At 35.0% G+C, this 22719-nt stretch overlaps 2 protein-coding genes across 2 annotated transcripts in view; both read left to right on the top strand.

Moving 5' to 3' along the window:
- The first annotated feature begins 145 nt into the window (after positions 1–145).
- Positions 146–15958, top strand: amfra (autocrine motility factor receptor a). The gene is given in 14 exon segments (XM_051099500.1): positions 146–1030; positions 1116–1208; positions 3537–3701; positions 6358–6442; positions 6445–6509; positions 6631–6671; positions 6760–6892; positions 7223–7356; positions 8189–8299; positions 8382–8572; positions 9784–9887; positions 9978–10112; positions 10224–10414; positions 14015–15958. Coding segments are annotated over 14 exon segments (1878 nt in total). The 5' UTR covers positions 146–778; the 3' UTR covers positions 14193–15958.
- A 3889-nt stretch (positions 15959–19847) lies between these two features.
- Positions 19848–22719, top strand: part of LOC127156179 (uncharacterized) — a 70731-nt gene continuing 67859 nt past the window's right edge. The window contains exon 1 of the mRNA XM_051098914.1: positions 19848–19922. The gene's annotated coding sequence lies outside the window, so the exon portion shown is untranslated. The remainder of the gene's footprint in view (positions 19923–22719) is intronic.

The following is a 22719-nucleotide window of genomic DNA, read 5'->3' as shown; positions in this document are numbered from 1 at the left end:
ATAATACATAACAACTAGTCTATTTTGACATACCTCGGCTGTGGTTATCATGGTTATTTTTGTCAGGCTTCTGCTATTCAAATATTTCATATTTGTTTACATTCGAAGCCCCGCCTTTTGTCACATAACTACCGGAAGTTCAGCACGTGACGTCAGATGCAGCGGAAACAGGTATGAGGGACAGAAAGTGCCAGAAACAGGCAGAGAAACAGGTCTAAACATGATATTTGAGAGTTTTAGTGAAACCAAGCAGCTGTCAGACTGAACGTCGAGCATGACGGGACGGATTTAAAGACCGTCTGATGAGTTTACGAGACTGTTTGTCGTGTTTTAATCATTGCGTAGCTGAAGCAGATTAGCTTTCATGCTAATGTGAGATAATCATATGTTCTAGAAATACAAGGATTTGCTTTACGAATGATAAGAATTGAATTGTACTCGCCGTAATGAGGTTTAAATATAATACATAACGATATATTGCCTTTTTGAGTTTGTTTAGAGTTTCTTGTTTGTAGACAAATAAAGGACACGTAGATACAACACACCAGAGCAGTGACAGATTTTCTGTTCGGGCTCTTAAAACAGATCCCGATATTTATGTGTATGTAAGAGAAGTTTAAATGTGATTGTGAAGGACTTGTTGTCATCTATAAAAGGACACCTGATTTCTTCTGCACTGGGATTGGTAGAACAGATTCCGTCAACAACATCCAGAGGAGGAAAACTGCTTTCGTTTGGACAATTAACCCTGTAAAGTCGAAGCTGAGAAGCAGTCAGGATGCCTCTGCTGTTTCTGGAGCGCTTCCCCTGGCCCAGTTTACAGACATACACCGCCCTGAGCACAGTTCTGCTGGCCGGGACCATATTAAGTGCCTACACCACAGTCAGAGACTCAAAGTACTCATCTGCACTGACAGAAGACGCGCACAGCACGTCTGATGAGGAAATCAAGCTGGATCAGCTGGACAACTTTGGGAATGTAGCCACTAATGTGCTGCTGTATCTCATCACCGACAGTCTCTTCGTCTGGGTATGTGAGACCTGAATGTTTTAGATTCAGAACCTATGAGGGTTGATATATGACTGTTTTAAAAGAAGCTGTCATATTCCCACAGGTGATGGTGAACACGGCATGCTGCATCCTCATGTTAATCGCTAAAGTGATCCAGTGCATTGTGTTTGGACCGCTGAGAGTCAGCGAGAAGCAGGTAGGAGTCATTTATGAGGAGCACACTGCTGCAAAAGACTATAAAACATCCAGCTGTATTAGGCAGTAAAATACAGTCTGTTTTGTATCTTTAAATGAGAAAAAAATATAATAATGACATCACAGCATCCTTGACAGCTTAAGTTTTATTTTGTCAGCTTCATAAAGATACATATTACGATGTTTTAGTGCCGTATAAAAAAATCTAAGATTACGAGATTAAAGTCATATTTTCAGAATAAAGTTGAAATAGTTTGAGAATAAAGTCGAAATTACAAAAATAAAGTCAAAACATTTTGAAAATAAAGTTAAATATTTATATTAAAGTAAAAATTATGAAAATAAAGTTGAAATATTATGAGAATTAAGTTAAAATATTTCAACAATAAAGTCAAAATTATGAGAATAAAGTCTAAATGTTTTGAGAATCGAGTCAAAATAACGAGAATAAATTTGAAATATTTTAAGAAAACTAAAAATTACAAGAATAAAGTTGAAATATTACGAGAATAAAGTTGAAATTATGAGAATAAAATTGAAATATTCAGAGAATAAAGTCAAAATATGTCAATTAAAATTATGAGAATAAAATTGAAATATGAGAATAAAGTCGAAATATTTCAACAATTAAGTAAAAATTATGAGAATAAAGTCTAAATGTTTTGAGAATCAGGTCAAAATAGCAAGAATTAAATCAAAATATTTCAAGAAAACTTAAAATTACAAGAATAAAGTTGAAATTATGAGAATAAAATTGAAATATTATGAGAATAAAGTCGAAATATTTCAACAATTAAGTAAAAATTATGAGAATAAAGTCTAAATGTTTTGAGAATCAGGTCAAAATAGCAAGAATTAAATTAAAATAGTTCAAGAAAACTCAAAATTACAAGAATAAAGTTGAAATTATGAGAATAAAATTGAAATATTATGAGAATAAAGTCGAAATATTTCAACAATTAAGTAAAAATTATAAGAATAAAGTCTAAATGTTTTGAGAATCAGGTCAAAATAGCGAGAATAAAATCTAAATGTTTTAATAAAACTCAAAATTACAAGAGTAAAGTCAAAATTATAAGAATAAAGTCTAAATGTTTTGAGAATCAAGTCAAAATAGCAAGAATTAAATCAAAATATTTAAAGAAAACTCAAAATTACAAGAATAAAGTTGAAATATTACGAGAATAAAGTTGAAATTATGAGGAAAAAAATTGAAATATTCAGAGAATAAAGTCAAAATATTTCAACAATTAAGTCAAAAGTATGAGAATAAAGTCTAAATGTTTTGAGAATCAAGTCAAAATAACAACAATAAAATCGAAATATTTCAAGAAAACTCAAAATTACAAGAATAAAATTGAAATATTCAGAGAATAAAGTCAAAATGTTTCAACAATAAAGTCAAAATTATGAGAATAAAGTCTAAATGTTTTGAGAATCAAGTCAAAATAACAATAAAATCAGAATATTTTGAGAACTTAAAATTGCAAGAAAAAAGTCGAAATATTATGAGAATAAAGTTGAAATAGTTCAACAATAAAGTCAAAATTATTAGAATTGGGCCTAAAGGTTTTGGGAATAAATTCAAAATAACGAAAATAAAATTGAAATATTTCAAGAAAACTCAAAATCACAAGAATAAGTAGAAATTACGAAAATAAAGTCAAAATATGTAAACAAAGTCAAAATTCTGAGAATTGGGTCTAAATGTTTTGAGAATAAAGTCAAAATTAGGAGAATAAAATTGAAATATTCAGAGAATAAAATCTAAATATTTCAGCAATGAAGTCAAAATGATGGGAATAAAGTCTACATGTTTTGAGAATCAAGTCAAAATATTTTGAGAATAAATTATTATTATTATTATTATTATTATTAATTTTTTAATTATGTTTTATTTATTTATTTTTAAGAAGCAGCAAATCAGCATATTAGAGTGATTTCTAAAGGGCCATGTGACACTGAAAACTGGAGTAATGCTGTTTCGTCCACAGAAATAAATTCCATTTAAACAATATATTAAAATAGATCAATTATTTTAAATTGTAATAAGATTTCAAAATTCTACAATTTTTACTGTACTGTTAAATGCAGCCTTGGTGAGCGGAAGAGACTTTTTTCAAAAACCTTTTTTTTTGTTTTTTTGTTTTTAAATCGCACCCACCCCAAACTTTTGAACGCTACTGTACATGTTTGTAGGTTCCTGTAGATTTGAAATATGCAACATATAATTACAATATGACATGCATTGAAGATTTCAGCGTTGTTGTCCACTGTAATATTATCTTTTTTTGTCCATCTGCTCATGTGCTCTTCTCTGTGTGACCAGCATCTGAAAGACAAGTTCTGGAACTTCATCTTCTACAAGTTCATCTTCATCTTTGGCGTGTTGAATGTGCAGCGGGTGGAGGAGGTGGTGCTGTGGTGTTTGTGGTTCTCCATTCTCATCTTCCTTCATCTGATGGTGCAGCTCTGCAAAGACCGCTTTGAATATGTGAGCAAAACGTCTAAACCACATCAATAAATACTAATGTTCGTGAAGCGTGGAAGCTTGTATATATAGTAATACTATTAAAAAAATAGTTCAGAAAGTGTTTTACTGTACATGACACTTTGATCATTTCCTGTTTTGAAAAACGTTACGATTTGCTGTAACGGAAAATGTATTCTGAACAGTTTAACACTCTGAAAAGCAAAAAAAGATACAAGTTGAAGAATCTTAATCTTATTTTTTTATTTTTATTTTTTTCTTGGCTGTAAATATTATTTGGTTAAATAAGTACCTACTGTCTTACCTTGCTGGCTTTCTTTTTTACTTCCTTCATGTTTTCTTCCTTTCCTACAGCCTTCATTTCCTTATTTACTCTGTTTCTCTAATGTACTCTCACTTCCTTACTGATTTCCTTCTTTGCCTCCTTCATCAGTGCTACTCTTCTTCCTTATTTGCTTCCTCCTTTCTTACTTCCTTTCCTACATCCTACGCTTCCTAATCTGCTTGTTTCCATCCTGATTTCCTTCTTTCCCTCTCCCATCAATGTTTCCATTCTTACTTCCTTATTCACTTCCTTAATGTTTTCCTCTTATTTACTCTTATTCCTTTCCACATTTCCTTTAATTCTTACTCCCTACATAAATTTATTCCCTTCCTACTTCATTTTCTCCTTCCTGCCTTTATTTCATTCATTGTTTTTTTTTTAATTGATCCCCCCTTACATTATTCATGTTTCCTTTATTCCATCTCTCTCTTTTTTACATTCACTCCTTTTCTTACTAAATTCCTCTTCTTTCCCTTTTCTGTTCACACTTCCTATTTTATGTCCTTATTTTGAATACTTCCTAATTTTCCTAACCTCTTTCCACCTTTCCTTGCTTGCTTTCTTGCCTTTTTATTGACTTTCTCCTTGCTTTCTTCATGTTTCCTTCTTTACTTCCTTCTCATTTTCTCTCTACCCTTTTCTGTTTTCTTCCTTAATTTCCTTTTCCCCCTTTCTTGCTTTCTTCTCTTCCTGCTTTCTCTCCTTCTTCCACTCTTATTGCCTTCCTTCCTTCCTTCCTTCCTTCCTTCCTTTCTTTTCCTTTCCTTTCCTTCCTTAAATTCTGTTCCTTTTTTTCTTTCTTGCTTCCTTCTCTTCTTGCTTTCTCTCACTTCTCCTCTCATATTTCATTTCTTTCTTTCTTTCCTTCACTTTTGTTTACTTCCTTCCTGGCTTGCTTCCATCCTTGTTTCCCTCCTTCCTTTCCTTTTTTCCTTCCTTCCCTTTCTTTTTTCTTTCTGCTACTTTTCCTGCTTTCTCTCCTTCCTTCCTTACTTCTTTTACTTTTGTTTACTTCCTTCATTGCTTGCTTTCGTGCATGTTTCTTTCTTTTCCTTTCCTTACCTTCCTTCCTTTCCTTTCTTTTTTCTTTCTTGCTTCTTACTCTTCCTTCCCTTGCTTTCTCTCCTTCCTTCAATCGTCCTTCCTTCCTTCCTTCTTTCATTCCTTCTTTTCCTTCCCTTTCTTCCCTTCCTTTACTTTTGTTTACTTTATTGCTTGCTCTCATGCATGTTTCTTTCTTTTCTTTTTTACTGACCTTTCCTGGCCTTTCCTTTCCTTTGCTTTCGTTCCTTCCTTCCTTCCCTTCCTTTTTTCTTTCTTACTTTGTACTTTTTTTTTTTTTTTTTTTTTTTTTTTTACATTCTCATTTACTCCTTTTCTTACTGAATTCCTCTTCTTTCCCTTTTCCGTTCACACTTCCTATTTTACGTCCTTATTTTTACTACTTCCTAATTTTCCCTTAACTTCTTTCCACCTTTCCTTGTTTTCTTTCTTTCTTGCCTTTTTATTGACTTTCTCCTCACTTCCTTCATGTTTCTTTTTTTAATTCCTTCTCTTTAATTCCATGTTTCTTTCTTTTCCTTTCCTTTCATTCCTTCCTTCCTTCCTTCCTTCCCTTCCTTGCTTTGTACTCTCCCCACTTTCTCTCCTTCCTCCAATCTTCCTTCCTTCTTTCCTCTTTCAAGTACTTTTGTTTACTTCCTTCATTGTTTGCTCTTGTGCGTTTCGTTTCTTTCTTGCTTTCTACTCTTTCTGCTTTCTCTCCTTCCTTCCTTTCTTCCTTCTTTCCTTTCCTTCCCTTACCTTTCCTTTCTTCCTTCCTTCGTTCATTCCCTCCTTTTTTCTTTCTAGTTTCTACTCTTCCTGCTTTCTCTCCTGCCTTCCTTTCTTCTTTCCTTTCCTTTCCTTTCCTTTCCTTTTTTTATATTCCTTTCCTTCCTTCCCTTCCTTCCTTCCTTCCTTCCTTCTTTCACTTGTTTACTTCCTTCCTCGCTTTCTTCCATTTGTTTCCTTCCCCCATTTAATTTGCATTTGCATTTACTCCTGCCTTCTCTACTTTCTTCCTCATGTCTTTTTCTTTTTTGCTCTCTTCTCTCTTCCTTTGTTTCCTCCATTGTTTCCTCTTTCCTCCATTCTTCCTTCCCTTTCCCCACTTTCCTTCTTATCACTTCCTTGCTTCCCCACTTTGTTTTCCTTTGCAATTCTTATTTACTCCATATCTTCCGTGCTTTCTTCCTTGTTTTTATCTTCTTTCCCTCTGTCCATCTCTCGTTCCTCCACCTTTCCCTATGTCCTCATTCATATATTTATATATTGTGTTATTCTTTCTGTCAGCTCTCGTTTTCTCCCACTACTCCGATGAGCAGTCATGTGCGAGTGTTGGCTCTGCTGGTGTCTGTTTTGACGTGCTGTGGAGGTCTAGCGTGCTCTGCGCCCTCGTCGGGCACCTTCACGGCATGCACACTGTCGCTTTCATGGCAGCTGAGGTAAGAATACTTTACAAAACTTTGTAAGCGACGGCGGAGAGATAAATAGATGCTAATTAAATAAATTTCCTTCTTTGTTTTGTTCTGTATTACCCCCCTAACTCTTTCTCCTGTCTTGCAGTGTTTGCTGGTGACTGTACGCACAGGACATGTCATCATAAGGTGTGTGCTCTTTTAAAAATGTCATCAGATTTCATCATTGTGAGCAAGCAGAGGCATGAATCTAAAGGTTTTGATCTGTTATTTACAGGTATTCCATTCACCTGTGGGATCTGAACCATGAGGGTACCTGGGAGAACAAGAGCTCATATATCTACTACACAGACTTCATCATGGAGTTAGCCATCCTCTGCCTAGACCTGATGCATCACATCCATATGCTGGTGAGAGAAATACTCCTGAATGGACAAACCGGCTTACATACAAGAATGAGCAATCATGGCTGTGTAACATTTATGTAACTGGCCCATAATGATAAATGAATTTGGCCGGACTCATTGGATTCTTATTAGAGTCCTGAGACTGTCTAACATAATGTTCACTGATCCGCCAGAAGCGGTTTACAGTTATTACCTTGATTTGACATGTGATTTGTGGCCCGTCAGTCGCAGACATCTTCAAGTAAATACCAGTGGCACCCGTGATTTCTTTCTCTTCTCACGTCTGAGTTTGGTCTTTATGATCATGTATTCTTGTTTCTCACTCCCCTGCAGCTCTTCGGGAACATCTGGTTGTCCATGGCTAGTCTTGTGATCTTTATGCAGCTGCGCTATCTCTTTCACGAGGTGCAGAGAAGAATTCGCCGCCATAAAAACTACTTGCGTGTTATTGACAATATGGAATCCAGGTGAGAAGCCTGATGCATTTCAGACTTACTAATAACACAATAGCATTTCTGCAGGCATTAAAGTATGTGGCACAACGGGTAAGTAAAGATGCTGAAGTAGATAACTGTGGTGTAATGGGTGAAGCTTGTGGCTAGTAAGATGTCACCTTGGGCCTTTGAAAAGAGATTTTACTTTTGATAAGCTGCTTTGTATACATGTATGACTACTCCGTTATAATTAAATATAATTAAAAAGGTTAATTTTCCAGTTTACGTTTTCCTGCAAAAATGGAAACCACAAGCAAATTAGATTTTACATACAGAAACCCCACAAATAAATAAATAAATAATAAAAATACACTGCCACTCAAAGGTTTGGGATCAGTAAGACTTGTAATGTTTCTTAAAAGAAGGTTGCATTTATTTGATCAAAAATATAGAAAAAAACGGTAATATTGCAAAATATTATTACAATATGAAATAATGTTTTTTTTTTATTTCAGTATACTTTATTTTATTTTTGTTTGTTTGTTTGTACATCATATTACCATTGGTTTACTGTATTTAATTTATGTTGATTTTAATAAAAAAAAAATGTGTTCAGACAGGATTAATTTCAGTACTTTTATTTATTCATTCATTCATTCAAATTAAAGTTAGAGAATTACCTAGAAATGTACTTAATTGTCAAAATAATTAATTCTCACAGCACAAAAAAATTCTAAAAATAGACTTGATTTGTATCATATATTTGAATGTGTTATCCGATGTATATTATGAGTCAGACTGCTCCAATGGCTGATAAAAACCAGACACCTTGTGTGTTGACATGAACACCTCTCCTTGTGCGCAGGTTTGCTGTGGCAACGCCTGACGAGCTGTTGGCTAATAACGATGACTGTGCCATCTGCTGGGATTCAATGACAACAGCACGCAAGCTGCCCTGTGGCCATCTTTTCCATAAGTAAGCAATAACCTGATATTGTCAGCACTCTAGTGTTGTAATATTTTAAATGTTATTCTGACCATTAATTGTTCATGTCCAGTTCCTGTCTGCGCTCTTGGCTGGAGCAGGACACTTCCTGTCCCACGTGCCGTATGTCACTAAACATTAATGAAGGTGGTAGAGAGAGAGAAGAGGGCCAGAGAGAGCCGCTGGATGACAACATAGCTGCTGGGCCAGGAACAGAGGCCCGACCTCACCTCAACCAGCATAACCACTTCTTCCACTTTGATGGTGAGGCGTTTCTTTACATACTCATGCTAAACCCAAACCATTTCAAGTGGCTTTTTGTGCCTATTCACTGAGCAAGTCAGTCCACTCTGATAAACAACAGTGTACAAATGTTAGCCAGTCAAAGCAGAGGTCATTTACATATTGAAGTCATATTGGTACAGTATCAAACAGTCTGTTGAAATAGATAGTTCACTCAAAAACACTCATGTACATCTAAAACCCTGTATGAGTGTAGAATATGACCAGTTTTGTAATATTTTTATGAAGATTTGAAGAATCCCCTGAAACAATAGGCTTATGGTAATTAAAGAATAAGTCCACTTCCAGAACAGAAATGTACAGATAATGTACTCTCCCCCTTGTCATCCAAGATGTTCATGTCTTTCTTTCTTCAGTTGTAAAGAAATTATGTTTTTTGAGGAAAACATTCCTGAATTTTTCTCCATATAATGGACTGAAATGGTGCTCTAAAGTTTGAACTTCCAAAATGCAGCTTAAATGGCTCTAAGCGATCCCAGCCGAGGAAGAGGAACGGTCATTTTCGAAACAGATGAACAATTTATATGCTTTTTAACCTCAAATGCTCATTTTGTCGATGTGAACTTTTTTTTCCGGTTCAGTACAGTCAATACAGTTAGGGTATGTCGAAAAACTCCCATCTCATTTTCTTCCTTAACTTCAAAATCGCTCTAAATCGCTGCGGAAGTACCCACCCAGTGTTTATAAAGTGAACATGCAAAGAAGATCAGGGCGATTTTGACATTAAAGAAGAAAATGAGACGTTTTTTCGACATACCCTAACTGTATTGACCTAGATTACACAAACTACGCATGTGCATTGCAGAGACGAGACAAGATGAGCATTTGAGGTTAAAAAGTATATAAATTGTCAATTTGTTTCAAAAATGACAGATTGTTTTACTAGATAAGACCCTTCTTCCTCGGCTGGGATCATTTAGAGCCATTTTAAGCTGCATTTAAACTACATTTTGGATGTTCAAACTTTGGGGCACCATATCAGTCCATTATATGGAGAACATTTCTAAAATGTTTCCTTTAAGAAACATAATTTCATATCGACTGAAGAAAGAAAGACATTAACATTTTAGATGACAAGGGGGTGAGTAAATATCTGTAAATTGTTGTTCTGGAAGTGGACTTCTCCTTTAAAGTGTCATGTGATATATTAATCTGCTCTTGTTCACCCTCAGGATCCCGCATTGCCAGTTGGCTGCCAAGTTTCTCTGTGGAGGTCATGCACACCACCAACATCCTTGGTATCGCACAGGCCAACAACTCGCAGCTCAATGCCATGGTGAGTCCTTCTGCTGGCATCCAGCATGTTTACAAACAGCCTCATCTGTTCTCCACATGTTTCAACCCTGGTTTTCCTTGGATTCCACAGGCCCATCAGATCCAGGAAATGTTTCCGCAGGTTCCTTACCATCTGATCCTGCAGGATTTGCAGCTCACACGCTCCGTAGAGGTCACCACCGATAACATCCTGGAGGGCAGGATACAGGTGCCTTTCCCAACACAGGTGAGGTTAACACCTCTACCAGAAAGTGTTTATTAGCTGTTAAAATCATATGTTGTTTGCATAGAAACAGCAAAAACACTACTAATTTGAAAGCATGTTTCTCTCCTCTAGCCTGTGGAGCGCACACCCATACAGTTAAATACCGCTTCGGAAGAGTCAGCGGGTGCCAGCAGCAGTTCAGAGGTCGCTGCCCCTGAGGCAGAAGACTTTGAGGTGCGGGGAAGCCGCTTTTCCAAGTCCGCAGATGAGAGACAGAGAATGCTAATGCAGAGGAAGGAGGAGCTGCTCCAAAGAGCTCGCAGGTGATTCTCCCTGTAACTTTTTAAGAAGTCTGAGCTGAACAACTTGTACTGCTTTGCTCTATTTTGCCAGAAACAATTAATCCATACTGGTGCATTTTGCCCCCTAGTGGCAGTTGCACAGAACTTTTAAATTGATATTCAGCATGGCTCAATGAATGTATGAATATTGAGGCTGCCCCCTAATAGTCGACTAACCATTAGTCAATGAGAAAGTTGACCAAAATTGTATTAGTTGCTTAAGCTGCACATGCTACACAGCTAGCTGAAACATTCTAAGACTGACCTCAACACACTTAACGACTGTTTCCATTGACTGGAAAGGAAAGGAGCACAAACCTAATGACTGAGTCACTCCACTACACAACACATGTAGCGGAGAAGTCCACTTCCAGAACAAAGATTTACAGATAATGTACTCACCCCCTTGTCATCCAAGATGTTCTTGTCTTTCTTTCTTCAGTCGTAAATAAATTGTTTTTTGAGGAAAACATTTCAACATTTTTCTCCATATAATGGACTGATAATGGTGCCCCGAGTTTGAATTTCCAAAATCCATTTTAAATGCGGCTTCAAATGATCAAAAAATCATCCTACATCACTGCAGAAGTACCGACTCAGTCTTTGCAAAGTGAACATGCAAGGAAGATCAAACACCCTTAACAAAAAAGGTAAAATAGTGATATTGAAGTTGAGGGATAACATGAGATGGGAGTTTTTCAACATACCCTAACTGTCATGAACCGGAACAAAAACAGAGTTCGGGCTGAGCAAGACAAGACGAGCGTTTAAGATTAAAAAGTATATCAGTTGCATTTTTCAAATGGAAATAACCGATCGTTTCGTTAGATAAGACCCTTATTCCTCGGCTGACATTGTTTAAAACCACATTTAAACTGTATTTTAGAAGTTCAAACTCGGGCCACCATATCAGTTCATTATATGGAGAAAAATTCTGAAATGTTTTCCTTAAAAAACATAATTTCTTTACGACTGAAGAAAGAAAGATATGAACATCTTGGATGACAAGGGGGTGAGTGTATCGTCTGTAATTTTTTGTTCTGGAAGTGAACTTCTCCTTTAATGACTGGCAAATCACGACAGGACAAATTCTGCCAACTCACAAAAACCACAGCATCTTTCTACACTAATGCAGCCGCTCCCGTCCCACCAAATACAACACTGCAGACAACACCAGTGTAAAACCAGTTTTATCAATAGTATGTTCTGCTCCACAGCCAGAGGCTGCAGTTTCAGGACTGCAGTCCTATGGCCACATTTGTAGGACCCTATTTGTTGTGACAGCACCATTTAGAGGAGACCTGATTTAAACATTAAAAACAGATGCAAATACAAGATCCATGGAAACTAGTCATTTTATAAGAGCTTGCATGAACACAAGTGTTTGACATGGTGATAGCAATCTCCATTTAGCCTCCAAAACGGACTCATATGATATAAGTAATAACTTTTGATGTGCCAGGAAAACCCTAATATGGACTCAAATTATTGGTTATTGTCCAGCGGTGTAGCCTATTTTATTTATTAGCTAATTAAAAGTAAGATAAGAAAAGTTTGGTTTTTTTTTTTATTATTATTATTATTATTATTACATTTGACATTTCTGTCCTCCTCACTGAAATGATTGCTACTCCCCTGCCCTGTAACATAACTGAATATAAAACTATATTTAGCTATATGCCGTGTTATCTTTATTTGGGCTCTAATATTTTGTGGCTTCACGTGAATTTTATTCAGCGGTAAAGGGGGCAAAATGGCTCTTTTGAAGATTGCAGACCCCTGGGCTATAGGCTATTTTTTTTTTTTTCTTAACTTTTATTAGACTGCAGATCGAAAAATAAAATAATTCTTGATAATCTTTAAAATCAGAGAATCACTGACATAATTTAAAAAAACTAAACTATTTAAATTTGCAGTGTTAACTTACGAATTACAAGTAGGAAATAAATCACAACAACAACAGTGGAGATTTTTCTTGAAATCAAGAATTTTTGGGGGGGCAAAATTGCAAAATGAATGCTGATTAAAGTTTGATAGTGAATGTATTTCCACTGCATAGTCGCATACAATAGCTGGTGTCAGTCAAAAATATTAAACGTTTAAAAAAAAAAAAAAGAAAAAAAAAAACAACTTTGTGAAAACTGGTTCTTGAATTCTAAGATTATAATCTTTAGACACCACACACACTGCAACTTTTTCTGCCAACTGTAAACAGTGACCAAGCCCAAATGGAACAGACCCTGGTCGACTGTGCACAATCCGTCATCAAGACCAAATTCCATTCATAATCAGCAGTAGTCGTGTAGTGTGTTTCTCTGAGAAGTCACAGAAAAAAAATAATAATAATAAAAATGCACAAGAAGCAAAGTCATGCAATCCGTGACAGACAGATCGTTAACAGCTGGTCTGTGTGGTAATGCATCGGGTAGGACATCCAAACACTTGGCTGTCATTCATTGACCTTAAATATGGCTTGTCATTTGAAATGCATAAGTAGTAGTGCGGTGCGGTCACTTGCTCTCAAAATACTCTGTCATTGTTGGTCATACACATAAGAGTAATACATCTTTCGAATGTGTACAGACTCTACGTTTATTTGTGTGCACTCAGAACAACAACAACATTGTGCTTAAATAAAATAATTAAAGCAAACAGGATGCACTTTCTGCCGTCCCGGTCTCTGAACTAAAAAACTGAAAACTGAAACTCCATGTATACTTGCCTTACAGAAATGGAAAAATATATATGTAGAGAGCAAAAGTTTACTTCCAAATTAACCTATTCAAATGGAAAACAAGTATTATCAGATTATGTAATCCATATTAAACATGCAAATACGCGCATCCACTTCTGCTGAGATGACGAGTCAGTGTCTTCATCTCTTAAGCCGAAAACAAAGAAAGCATTAGTTTATCAATAAATTATTAAATGTTAATGCAGCCTCCTCACAGTTTTTCCCAGACACATTCATAATCATTACTTATGCATGCACTTAAGCACTTATTAGGCTATGTAGCAAATTAAAGGCTTATTATTATGATTTAAATGGTTTATTAATAAATGATTAGTCAACTAATCCCTTAAATTAACGACTACTAGTCGACCAGAAAAATATTTAATCTAGGGCAGCGCTGTTGAATAGATTCACAAAAAAAAAAAAATGTTCACAAATACGTTTGAAAGAAAACAGGTTTTCTTGGGCTAATGTAATAATGAAATAATTATTGTTTCAGACAAAGTTATTCATAACCACCCATTTTTTTTACAGAAATAGTGTTTGAAGAATAACATTTCAGTGGGAAATTTCCAGTAAATCTTATCTGATTAGATTATGTTGTATTCAGTTTGGGGTCACACATGATCCAGCCACAAAAGTTGAATTTTTTTAGAAAATTCTGCATATGCATATGGTCCATACAGCACTGGTGGTACTATCTGTTGGAAATAAATGACTTCTAGTCAGTCATATGTCAGCGATAGTGAAAAGCATTGCAGTATCTTCAATCATCAGTGGGAGTCCCCCAAGGCTTTGTTTTAGGTCCAGTTAAGTTTTAGTTTAACGCTCTGTTCTCTCTTTGTTAGACGTTATCTACACAAGAAACCTGATGAAGGAGACATGTTTTCTGCTGCTGCTATCGATAATGATGATGCCATGCCCTCCACAGAGGATGAAGACTCAGATTCAGTGACCTTGAGGCGCAGAAGACTGGCGGCCGCTGCCGAGAGACGCATGCAGAGGCAGGAGCCTCCCCCATTTTGAGTCGAGCGAAAACATGCATGATGCGCCTGTGGTACAGCCATGCCGTCATACAATTTTGGGCTGATCCATGCACATTTGTGCTAGATGCAACTATATATGTACCCATCAACATTTCATTGTCCATTAAAATAACATACGGTGTCATCGCTGCACCAGTGAATTATAGTTTTGGCAAGCATCAAATAAAAGAAAAAGACAGTCATTTTTTAAACCTAAACAAGAGCATAGCTTTTTGGTTCCTGAGTTTGAATTTGTTTCACTTTACGACTGCTGCATTTCTTAAACGTCTTTGTACGAATCAGACAATTTTAACTATTACGTCGCGTACCAACAGTTTGACTCTAGAGCTTAAGCAGCAAACGTCATGTTGGGGTTGATCTGCATTGTGAATTTCAAGTTTCTCACGCTACACGATGTTGCGGCTGTTTAGCATTTGAATATGCCTCGATTTGGCTCATATGCTTACAATTACAAAGTCTCCGAGACCATTTTAAAGGAAAGTGGCATAGATCCCAATGTCTGTCCTTGCAATGTTGTGACAACTAATTGCTCTGCGTCACAAAAGGTGTTCATTTAGACAGTTGATCTTGTTTCTCTAGTGTTGTCATTTAAAACAGACATCCTTTATATTTAATTTATCTCACGTTCTGAACTTGTACTTGTGAGGAAATGTTTTCTCTCCTCTGTTTTGTGCTAGAGTGTAGGAGAAGCATACGGACTTAGGTTAGATGCTATATTTAATTAAGATAAAGTCTGTTCAACGTTGTCACGTTTTAATTTTCATAAATTTTCGGTTCAAATTAAATGGAGCATCTACCCTGACTAAGGTTTTTTTCATTGAGTTATTGAAACATAACACACAATTATGGTCAATAGGTCAGTTTTATAGCTTTTTCGTCAGCGTTTTATTGTTTGTATTTGAATGGTTTTAAAGACTTTTATTACTCAGCGTACTAATGCCTATAAATGCTTGTTTTTTACTGACCCATAACATTCGTAATGCATTTTCACAGGATAATTTGGCATGGATGCTGCAGAGCAATTCATAATCTTGCATGTTGAGTTTGAAGTGAACAAGCTTTTCATGTAAAAGCATGTGACTTTTAATTTGCATTTGCCTTTTGTTAATCTACCGTAATCTCAAATTCAACATCATGGCCACTTACACAAGAACTTAATGGCTTATAGCCTGTTTGTCGACCTCAAAAAAGAAGTACATCTTCGAATTGTCTGATGTTTTACACTGTGAATCTATTCTATTAAATATTTTTAGCATTTGCACATGGATGTTTTGATCTTTTTTTTTCCTCTTGTTTAACCGTACATGTGGACGTCTTTTTCTATGCATGAAATCACATGACTCTTTGTGTTCATGTTTGTTTCCTGATCGATTTCCCAAAGACTCTCCTAGTGATTTATTTTAATAAAGCTGGTTATTGTGATGTAATGACCGCAGGTCAATGTAGAATATGTTTGTTTCGGTAGCACAGATGCACCTTTCAACAGTATTTCTTTAAAACTGTATTAATGAAATATCCACTGGAATGATTCAGATACTAATATGTAGTTTGATGGGTGGTCAGGAAACCAGAGGGAAGCGTTGGATTGCTTTATGTACACAATTCATTCATTTGTGCCTCAAATCTACAGTGGATCAATAATAGTTTGATTTGTGTAAATACTTTTGTAATAAAGATTGTAAAATACATGTGAAATTACCCTGTACAAAATAAAAGTCACAGCTGCTTTAGAAGCTTTTACCCACATTTCCCAGTGTCCCGGTGTGTTTTCTGTTGAATATGAACAAAAACACAATGAACATATATAAGCATTACAGGTGGAAAATGGTGAGATACAATATTCTGACATTGCACTTATTAATGTTATTAATGTTATTAATTCATAACATATTTACTTCACAATAATTATATGTAATTTAAAATATATATCAGTCAAAAAAATTAAAATGTATTTTTTTAGCTATTCATTTGTTAAAAAAATAAAACATTTATTTTAAATTGCATTTAAATATTAGTTACTGTATGATTTGCAAAAAAAAAAAAAAAAAAAAAAAAAAAAAAAGTGTAGCCTTGGTGAGCGTAACAAACTTCTTTCAAGAAACGTTTTAAAATATAATTTAATATAAATGATAATTATATAATGTATTACAATATAGATAACATTTAATTTAAGTCAAAAGTTTGAACACCTAAAAGCATCAAGCACAAATATTCACATTCAAAAATTTTTGAACATTAAGATTTTCAATGTTTTTAAAGAAGTCTTTGCTGCTCACTAAGCCTGTATTTATTTGATCCAAAGTACAGCAAAAGCAGTAAAATTCTGAAATATTTTTACTATTTAAAATAACTTTTTTCTATTTGAATATATTTTAAAGTGTAATTTATTCCTGAGTGTAATTTATTCCTTAGTTCAAAGTTGGATTTTTAGCATGATTACTCCAGCATGATCCTTCAAAAATTATTCCAATGTTCTGATTTGCTGCTCAAAAAACAATTTATTTATTTATTTAATTATTTCTATAATTTCAAAATCTACTTATTAGAATTACAATGACGACGGGAGTAATGATGCAGGAATAAATTACATTTTAAAATATATTTGAATAGAAAACAGTTATTTAAAATAGTAAAAAAAAATATTTCACAATATTGCTGATTTTGCTAATTTTGCAAACAAATGCATGCTTGGTGAGCAGAAAAGATTTTGTTAAAAAAGCATTAAAAAAAAATTGACTGCTAGTCTAAATACACGTATTTCATGTGTCCAAACTTCTGACTTATAGTACATTTATTTATTTATTTATTTATTTATTTATTTATTTATTTATTTATTTATTTATTTATTTATTTAAGGGCTGGCAAGTGATTAATCACATACCAAATAAAAGTTTGAGTTTGCCAAATGTGTGTGTGTGTGTGTGTGTGTGTGTGTGTGTGTGTAATTATGTATATATAAATACAAGCACATTCATGTATAAATTATAGGAATATATTTAAAAGTATATGTATTTATTATATTTTTTTATAGAATTTATATTATATATAAGTATGTGTTTTGTTCATAAATAACATTTCTCTTAAATATATACATTAATTTGTGTGTGTGTGTGTGTGTGTGTGTGTGTGTGTGTATATATATATATATATATATATATATATATATATATATATATATATATATATATCTTTACATATATCTTTATATATATATAATTACACACACTACACAAACACATATATTAGGCAAACTCATACTTTTATTTTGTATGTGATTAATCGCGATTAATCGTTTGCCAGCCCTATTTATTTATATTTTATTTTATTTATTTTATTTTAAGTTAAGGGCATATACGCAGTGTGAAAATTGCCGTTTGTGTTAATTGGCACTAGAGGGCGCCACAGATCCATCTGCGATCCGAATCTGACATTTAATCTGAACCGAATGTGTGCAGGAAACCTCAGTGCCACCCGGATATACTTTAGCTAAAAAATACACTTAATTAGACTTAATTATGTTAATGTGCAAAGCAATCCCTTCTTTCGAGGTATTGATATTAATGTTCCTTAATCAGTCATTTAATATTCTGAAAGTAAATCAGATCAAAAGCAAAAGCAAGCTAAGAGCACACCTAATTGCAATGATCAATTCATTTGATTGTGTTCAGCTGTATTCATGTATTGACTGAGCTCAATCTCTAATGAAGAGTGCATTGATTAACACTTTAGCAGCCTTCAGCTCTGCTCATAAAGGAAAGGCTTTAGTTTGAGGTCAATGATATTTGTTACTGACATCAGTTAAGCCCTAGATAACACTAGATACAGTTGTAGAGTTGCCATAGACAGTCATATGGGATTGAAACAACATTAAATGTGATTTGTTTTTATGAGCAATAGGCCTAGTTCGCTTTGGGATCAACTATCTTAAAACGGTTATTATACAAGTTGAGAGGTTTAAGGCAGCAACGTCTTTCATACGCATATGCATATCATTTATTTAGTTTATCAACACACTAAAATAATTTCTTCTATCACAGATAAATCTATATAGGCCTAATGTGCTTGAGTGAATACGATATAGGTCTCTTAAAGGGTTGCTCCACCCCAAAATGATTTTTTTTTTTTTTGTTATTAATCACTTACCCCCATGTCATTCCAAACCCGTAAAAGCTTCGTTCATCTTCGGAACACAATTTAAGATATTTTGGATGAAAACCGGGAGGATTTTGACTGTCCCATTGACTGCCAGGTAAATGGCATTGTCAAGACCCAAAAAAGTAAGAAAGGCATCGTCAAAATAGTCCATCTGCCATCAGTGGTTCAATCTGAATTACGTTTTCTCCATTTATTTACGCTTTGATTCGAACGAAAACAGCGTATACGCGTGACAGAGATGACGTCTTTCATACTTTCATACTGGGTCTTGACAGTGCCCAGACAGTACATGTACGTCTGCAAGATGTGTTAAAGATCTCTTGATCTGGAAAGCATCTGCTGTGTGCAAACATCTGGCAGACATTTGTATGATGTCAGTTTTACATACATTCTAAATTATTAACATCTTAAAGACATCTAATAGACGTCTATTTGACATCTGATAGGAAATGTCCAATAGAAATATTGCAGATGTATTGCAGATGTAAATGCAGACGTCAAATAGACGTCTCCGAGATGTGCGTGTGCTATCAGGGTGATATTTACCTGGCAGTCAATGGGACAGTTTCAAACCTTTCATCCAAAATATCTTAAACTGTGTTCCGAAGACGAACAAAGCTTTTACGGGTTTGAAACGACATGGGGGTAAGTGATTAATGACAAAATTTTCATTTTGGGGTGGAGTAACCCTTTAAGTGCCTTTTCACGTGTGTACACTTTCTAGGTCTAGTCAAGGACAAAAATGCATACATTTATGGGTTAAGTACTTTTGCTCTTGTCTGCATACATTGTGGTGGTAATTAATGGGTTTGTTCATTTCTAGCAAAGCTCTCAAGAGGATTTTAATTTAGTTAATCAATAGTCAATAGTCACTTCAAGCTTTTTTAATGCTTACTGCACTTACATCAAGTTGCAATTACATTTTTTATTAATAAGTAGATGTTTTGGAATGCACATTTTCACACTGTGGTTATTAAAATGAATTGTATCTGAATAGCTGATGATTAAAACATAATATATTTCACAAAGATTTAAAGTCACAGAGAAGGTGTCAGGTTGGCATATTTATTGGTCAAAACAATGGGTTTTTAATGTGAGAGCACTGAAAATACACTATTGAATTTCAAGTTTGTGGCATGCTGTCAAGAAATAAAAATCAAGGTGTGTTCAAAATACTGTATATCTTTTCTCCTTTACATAGATTTACTTTCATGAATATGCCCTTACAAATGCTCACTTTAGTAGAAAATGTGACTTGCTTCAGTCTCTAAATCCTCCTCAGTAGGTCTGTTTTTAATTGGGTTGGAAATTTGTTCACACTTAAAACACAGTGAATGTTTAAAACTCCATTTAATGCTACTGTCGTGATTTTTAGATCAGACGGCGCTGCTGAAAAATTCATGTTTGTGTGACGTCAGACGCATCTGTCATAACGCTTAGAGATGTTTGAGCTCGTTGGCGGGTTGAAATGTTTCCCCTGAGTGCTTTTACACCGGCGGAAATCAATAGCGGCTCTGCTGTCACCCTCTCAGCTCGGCGACTGCTCTTCAAGCAGGTTTGATGTGTCTCTTCCTTGCTTCTCACGGGGACTAGCGAGAGCCGTCACTAAATCATGTCAGGTTTTTCTCTCTGATTTTCGCGGCTTTTCTGTCGCTTTTCCGCGCAGCGCGGATGGGACGTGAATCAATAGCAACTTTGATTTCGCGCCATCTGAAGTACCAGCTCGCAACTTTGAATGCTTCCATTACCTCAATTTAACCTTTTTTGAGCTGAAAGCATAACTTTGAGAGGCTCTGTAGGTTTTTAAAGTTTTAAGAAGTCGTTTAACATCATTTTGTGGAGCGAACCACACATCAGAGTTCAGAAATGATTGACGTTATAAGGCTTAACGTTGTCAAACGAAAAAAGCTTGCTTGTTCACTCAAAAATGAAATGTCATCATTTATTCGTGTCCTTCCAACCCAGTATTATTTTCTTTCTAATGTGAAACATGATGTCCAGGCATCTTTTTCCATAAAACAAAGGTGGTTGGAAAGCCTATAAGGTCATAATGACTCATATCAGTATTCCTGTTTGTATTAATCATTGAAGGGGTGAAAGACAACAAGGGCTACTTTGTTCTTGGTCTCACTCTTTATTTCTCCAATCTTCAATCAAGTTTTTGGGACACAGTCTGGAGAACAGAATAAAATGAAGAAATAACGAGTCACTAAAGCTCAAGGGAAGTTATGAATTTACTAAACCTTGATACAGAACACAAATTTTATGAATTCCTGTTAAAATAGGCAGCTTTTAAAATGCTAATTCTTTGTTTCCTTAAAAGAAAGAAAATAGTACAGAGTAAATTGGGTGAGTAAATGATGAGACATGTTCGTGTTGAAGTGATGTAGTTCATTTCTTTTTTTAGAAAATCAGACTAAAATATTTTTACTACCTGACAAATGTTGCTGAAGAAAGTATCCAGAGAAATCATTTGTTTCAGCCTCTTAAACCTCTTAAAGAAAAGTATCAGGGGAGCAGCCCAAGCATTCTTAGACAATCAGAGAACTAGAGAATTACATGATCTCTGGTTGTCAGTCATTTTGTGCGTTTAGGTTTGCTAACGTGTTTGCAGGACAGGCTATTGGATAGACATGGTTGAATTTAGTGAAATGCAGAACAGAGCTGCTAAATGTGCATGTTTGACTTGAATTGTCTTGAATTTTTGACTGGAACTTGACTTTTTGAGAAAGGAACGAAGCTAATTAATAAGTATAACATCTTCATGATGTTAGACATGAGCTAACTTGTTCAATTCAATTCAATTCAATTTGGGTAAACTTGGTCGATATTCTTTTCCTTATACTGACTGGAGGTGAGCATCTTCACTATGGGCCAAAGGTTAATAAAATCCTCCTTTTCCCATCCCGTTAAAATCTCCTGCTCTGACTGATAAACCCCCAGTCCAAACTAAGCCTCTAATCACAATATTATTAGAGAAACCCCATCTGATCAGTATATAAATCTCTCCATCCAATTACAAGATGTAATATTTCTGCACTCAAGCTGGTAATGAGCTCTAATGCCTGTGCTGGAGTTAATCCCCCTCGGATGCAGCACAGATCAGATGTTGCCTCTGTAATTAGACTGGCAGAAAATCATTATTTCATGTTTGAGGAAAGAATGAAGTCAAAGGAGAGGTAGTCTTTCTGCCGCTCCTTTCTGAAATGTAAATTGTGGTTTAATGTTTTAATCAACAGTGTTGAGTGTTTGCCTAACGCTGTAGAATGATAGGCATATACTAACAGTGGAATTATTTAAATCAAAGTGATGTGAATGTGAATGAGAAGCTTCTTTTAAGTCAGAAATGGAAAACTTTTTGTCACACTAGTGCTCATATCTTAATATTGTAATTGAAATGCACAATTTAGGCCCAGATAAAGTCCTTAGGATGGAACAATATGATTTTTGCAAGATATTCAGCAAGTATGAAAAGGTGCATTGAGAATCTTTTGTGAAACCAGGCTCATGAAAATACGTGTCTCTATACATATTTCTGCAACACCGTAATTAAGTACCTTACTGCACGTTTTTTGGCAGTTTCAAAGTGAAATGTCCATAGAGTGGTGCTAAAACACACGCTCAATACGTGACTGTGGCACGTTTTTATTACGCTGGTACAGGCACATATTGCTCTGTTTTCATTATGCTGCTTGAGGTACGTGTTGTGGCTGTTCAGAATTCAAATATCTGAGTAGTGTTGCCAAAAATTAATGCTCTGTCACCACCAAACACAACCCTAAACCTACCCGATAGTGTTAACAAATGCAAAAGTGATATAAAAATGGATTTGTTGATACAGCTGTGCTATTTTAAAGGGGTCATCGGATGCAAAGTTTACTTTTACATGTTGTTTGAACGTTATCATGTGTTGGCAGTGTATGTACACATCTACCCTATAATGAAAAAAATCTTTGCAGTGGTTTTTAATTAATCTGTAAAAATAATATACCCTTTTTCAAATCGAGCCGTTCTCAGATGCCTGTCGACAGAGGCCCCTCCCACAATAGTTGATTGACATGAGCGTCTTACCTCAGACCAGCCTTAAATCAGCTGTAACAGTCCAGTTGTGTTGCTGGATGTAATAATGAACATAGTGGTCGTCATTTACTCCCGACATCTGAGCCGCTGAAGATGCAGTGGATTACGTTTGTTTGTAAAGGGAATGCGCCTCCCAATCTACATATATACACTACCGTTCAAAAGTTTGGGGTCAGTACCTTTTTTTTTTTTTTAAGAAATTAATACTTTTATTCACTAAGGATGTATTAAGTTAATAATTAAAAGTTTATTAAAAGTTCATAATAAATAAT

The sequence above is a fragment of the Labeo rohita genome, chromosome 25 (genome assembly GCF_022985175.1).
Source record: "Labeo rohita strain BAU-BD-2019 chromosome 25, IGBB_LRoh.1.0, whole genome shotgun sequence".
Lineage (NCBI taxonomy): Eukaryota > Metazoa > Chordata > Actinopteri > Cypriniformes > Cyprinidae > Labeo > Labeo rohita.
This window is presented reverse-complemented; position numbering and strand designations above follow the sequence as displayed.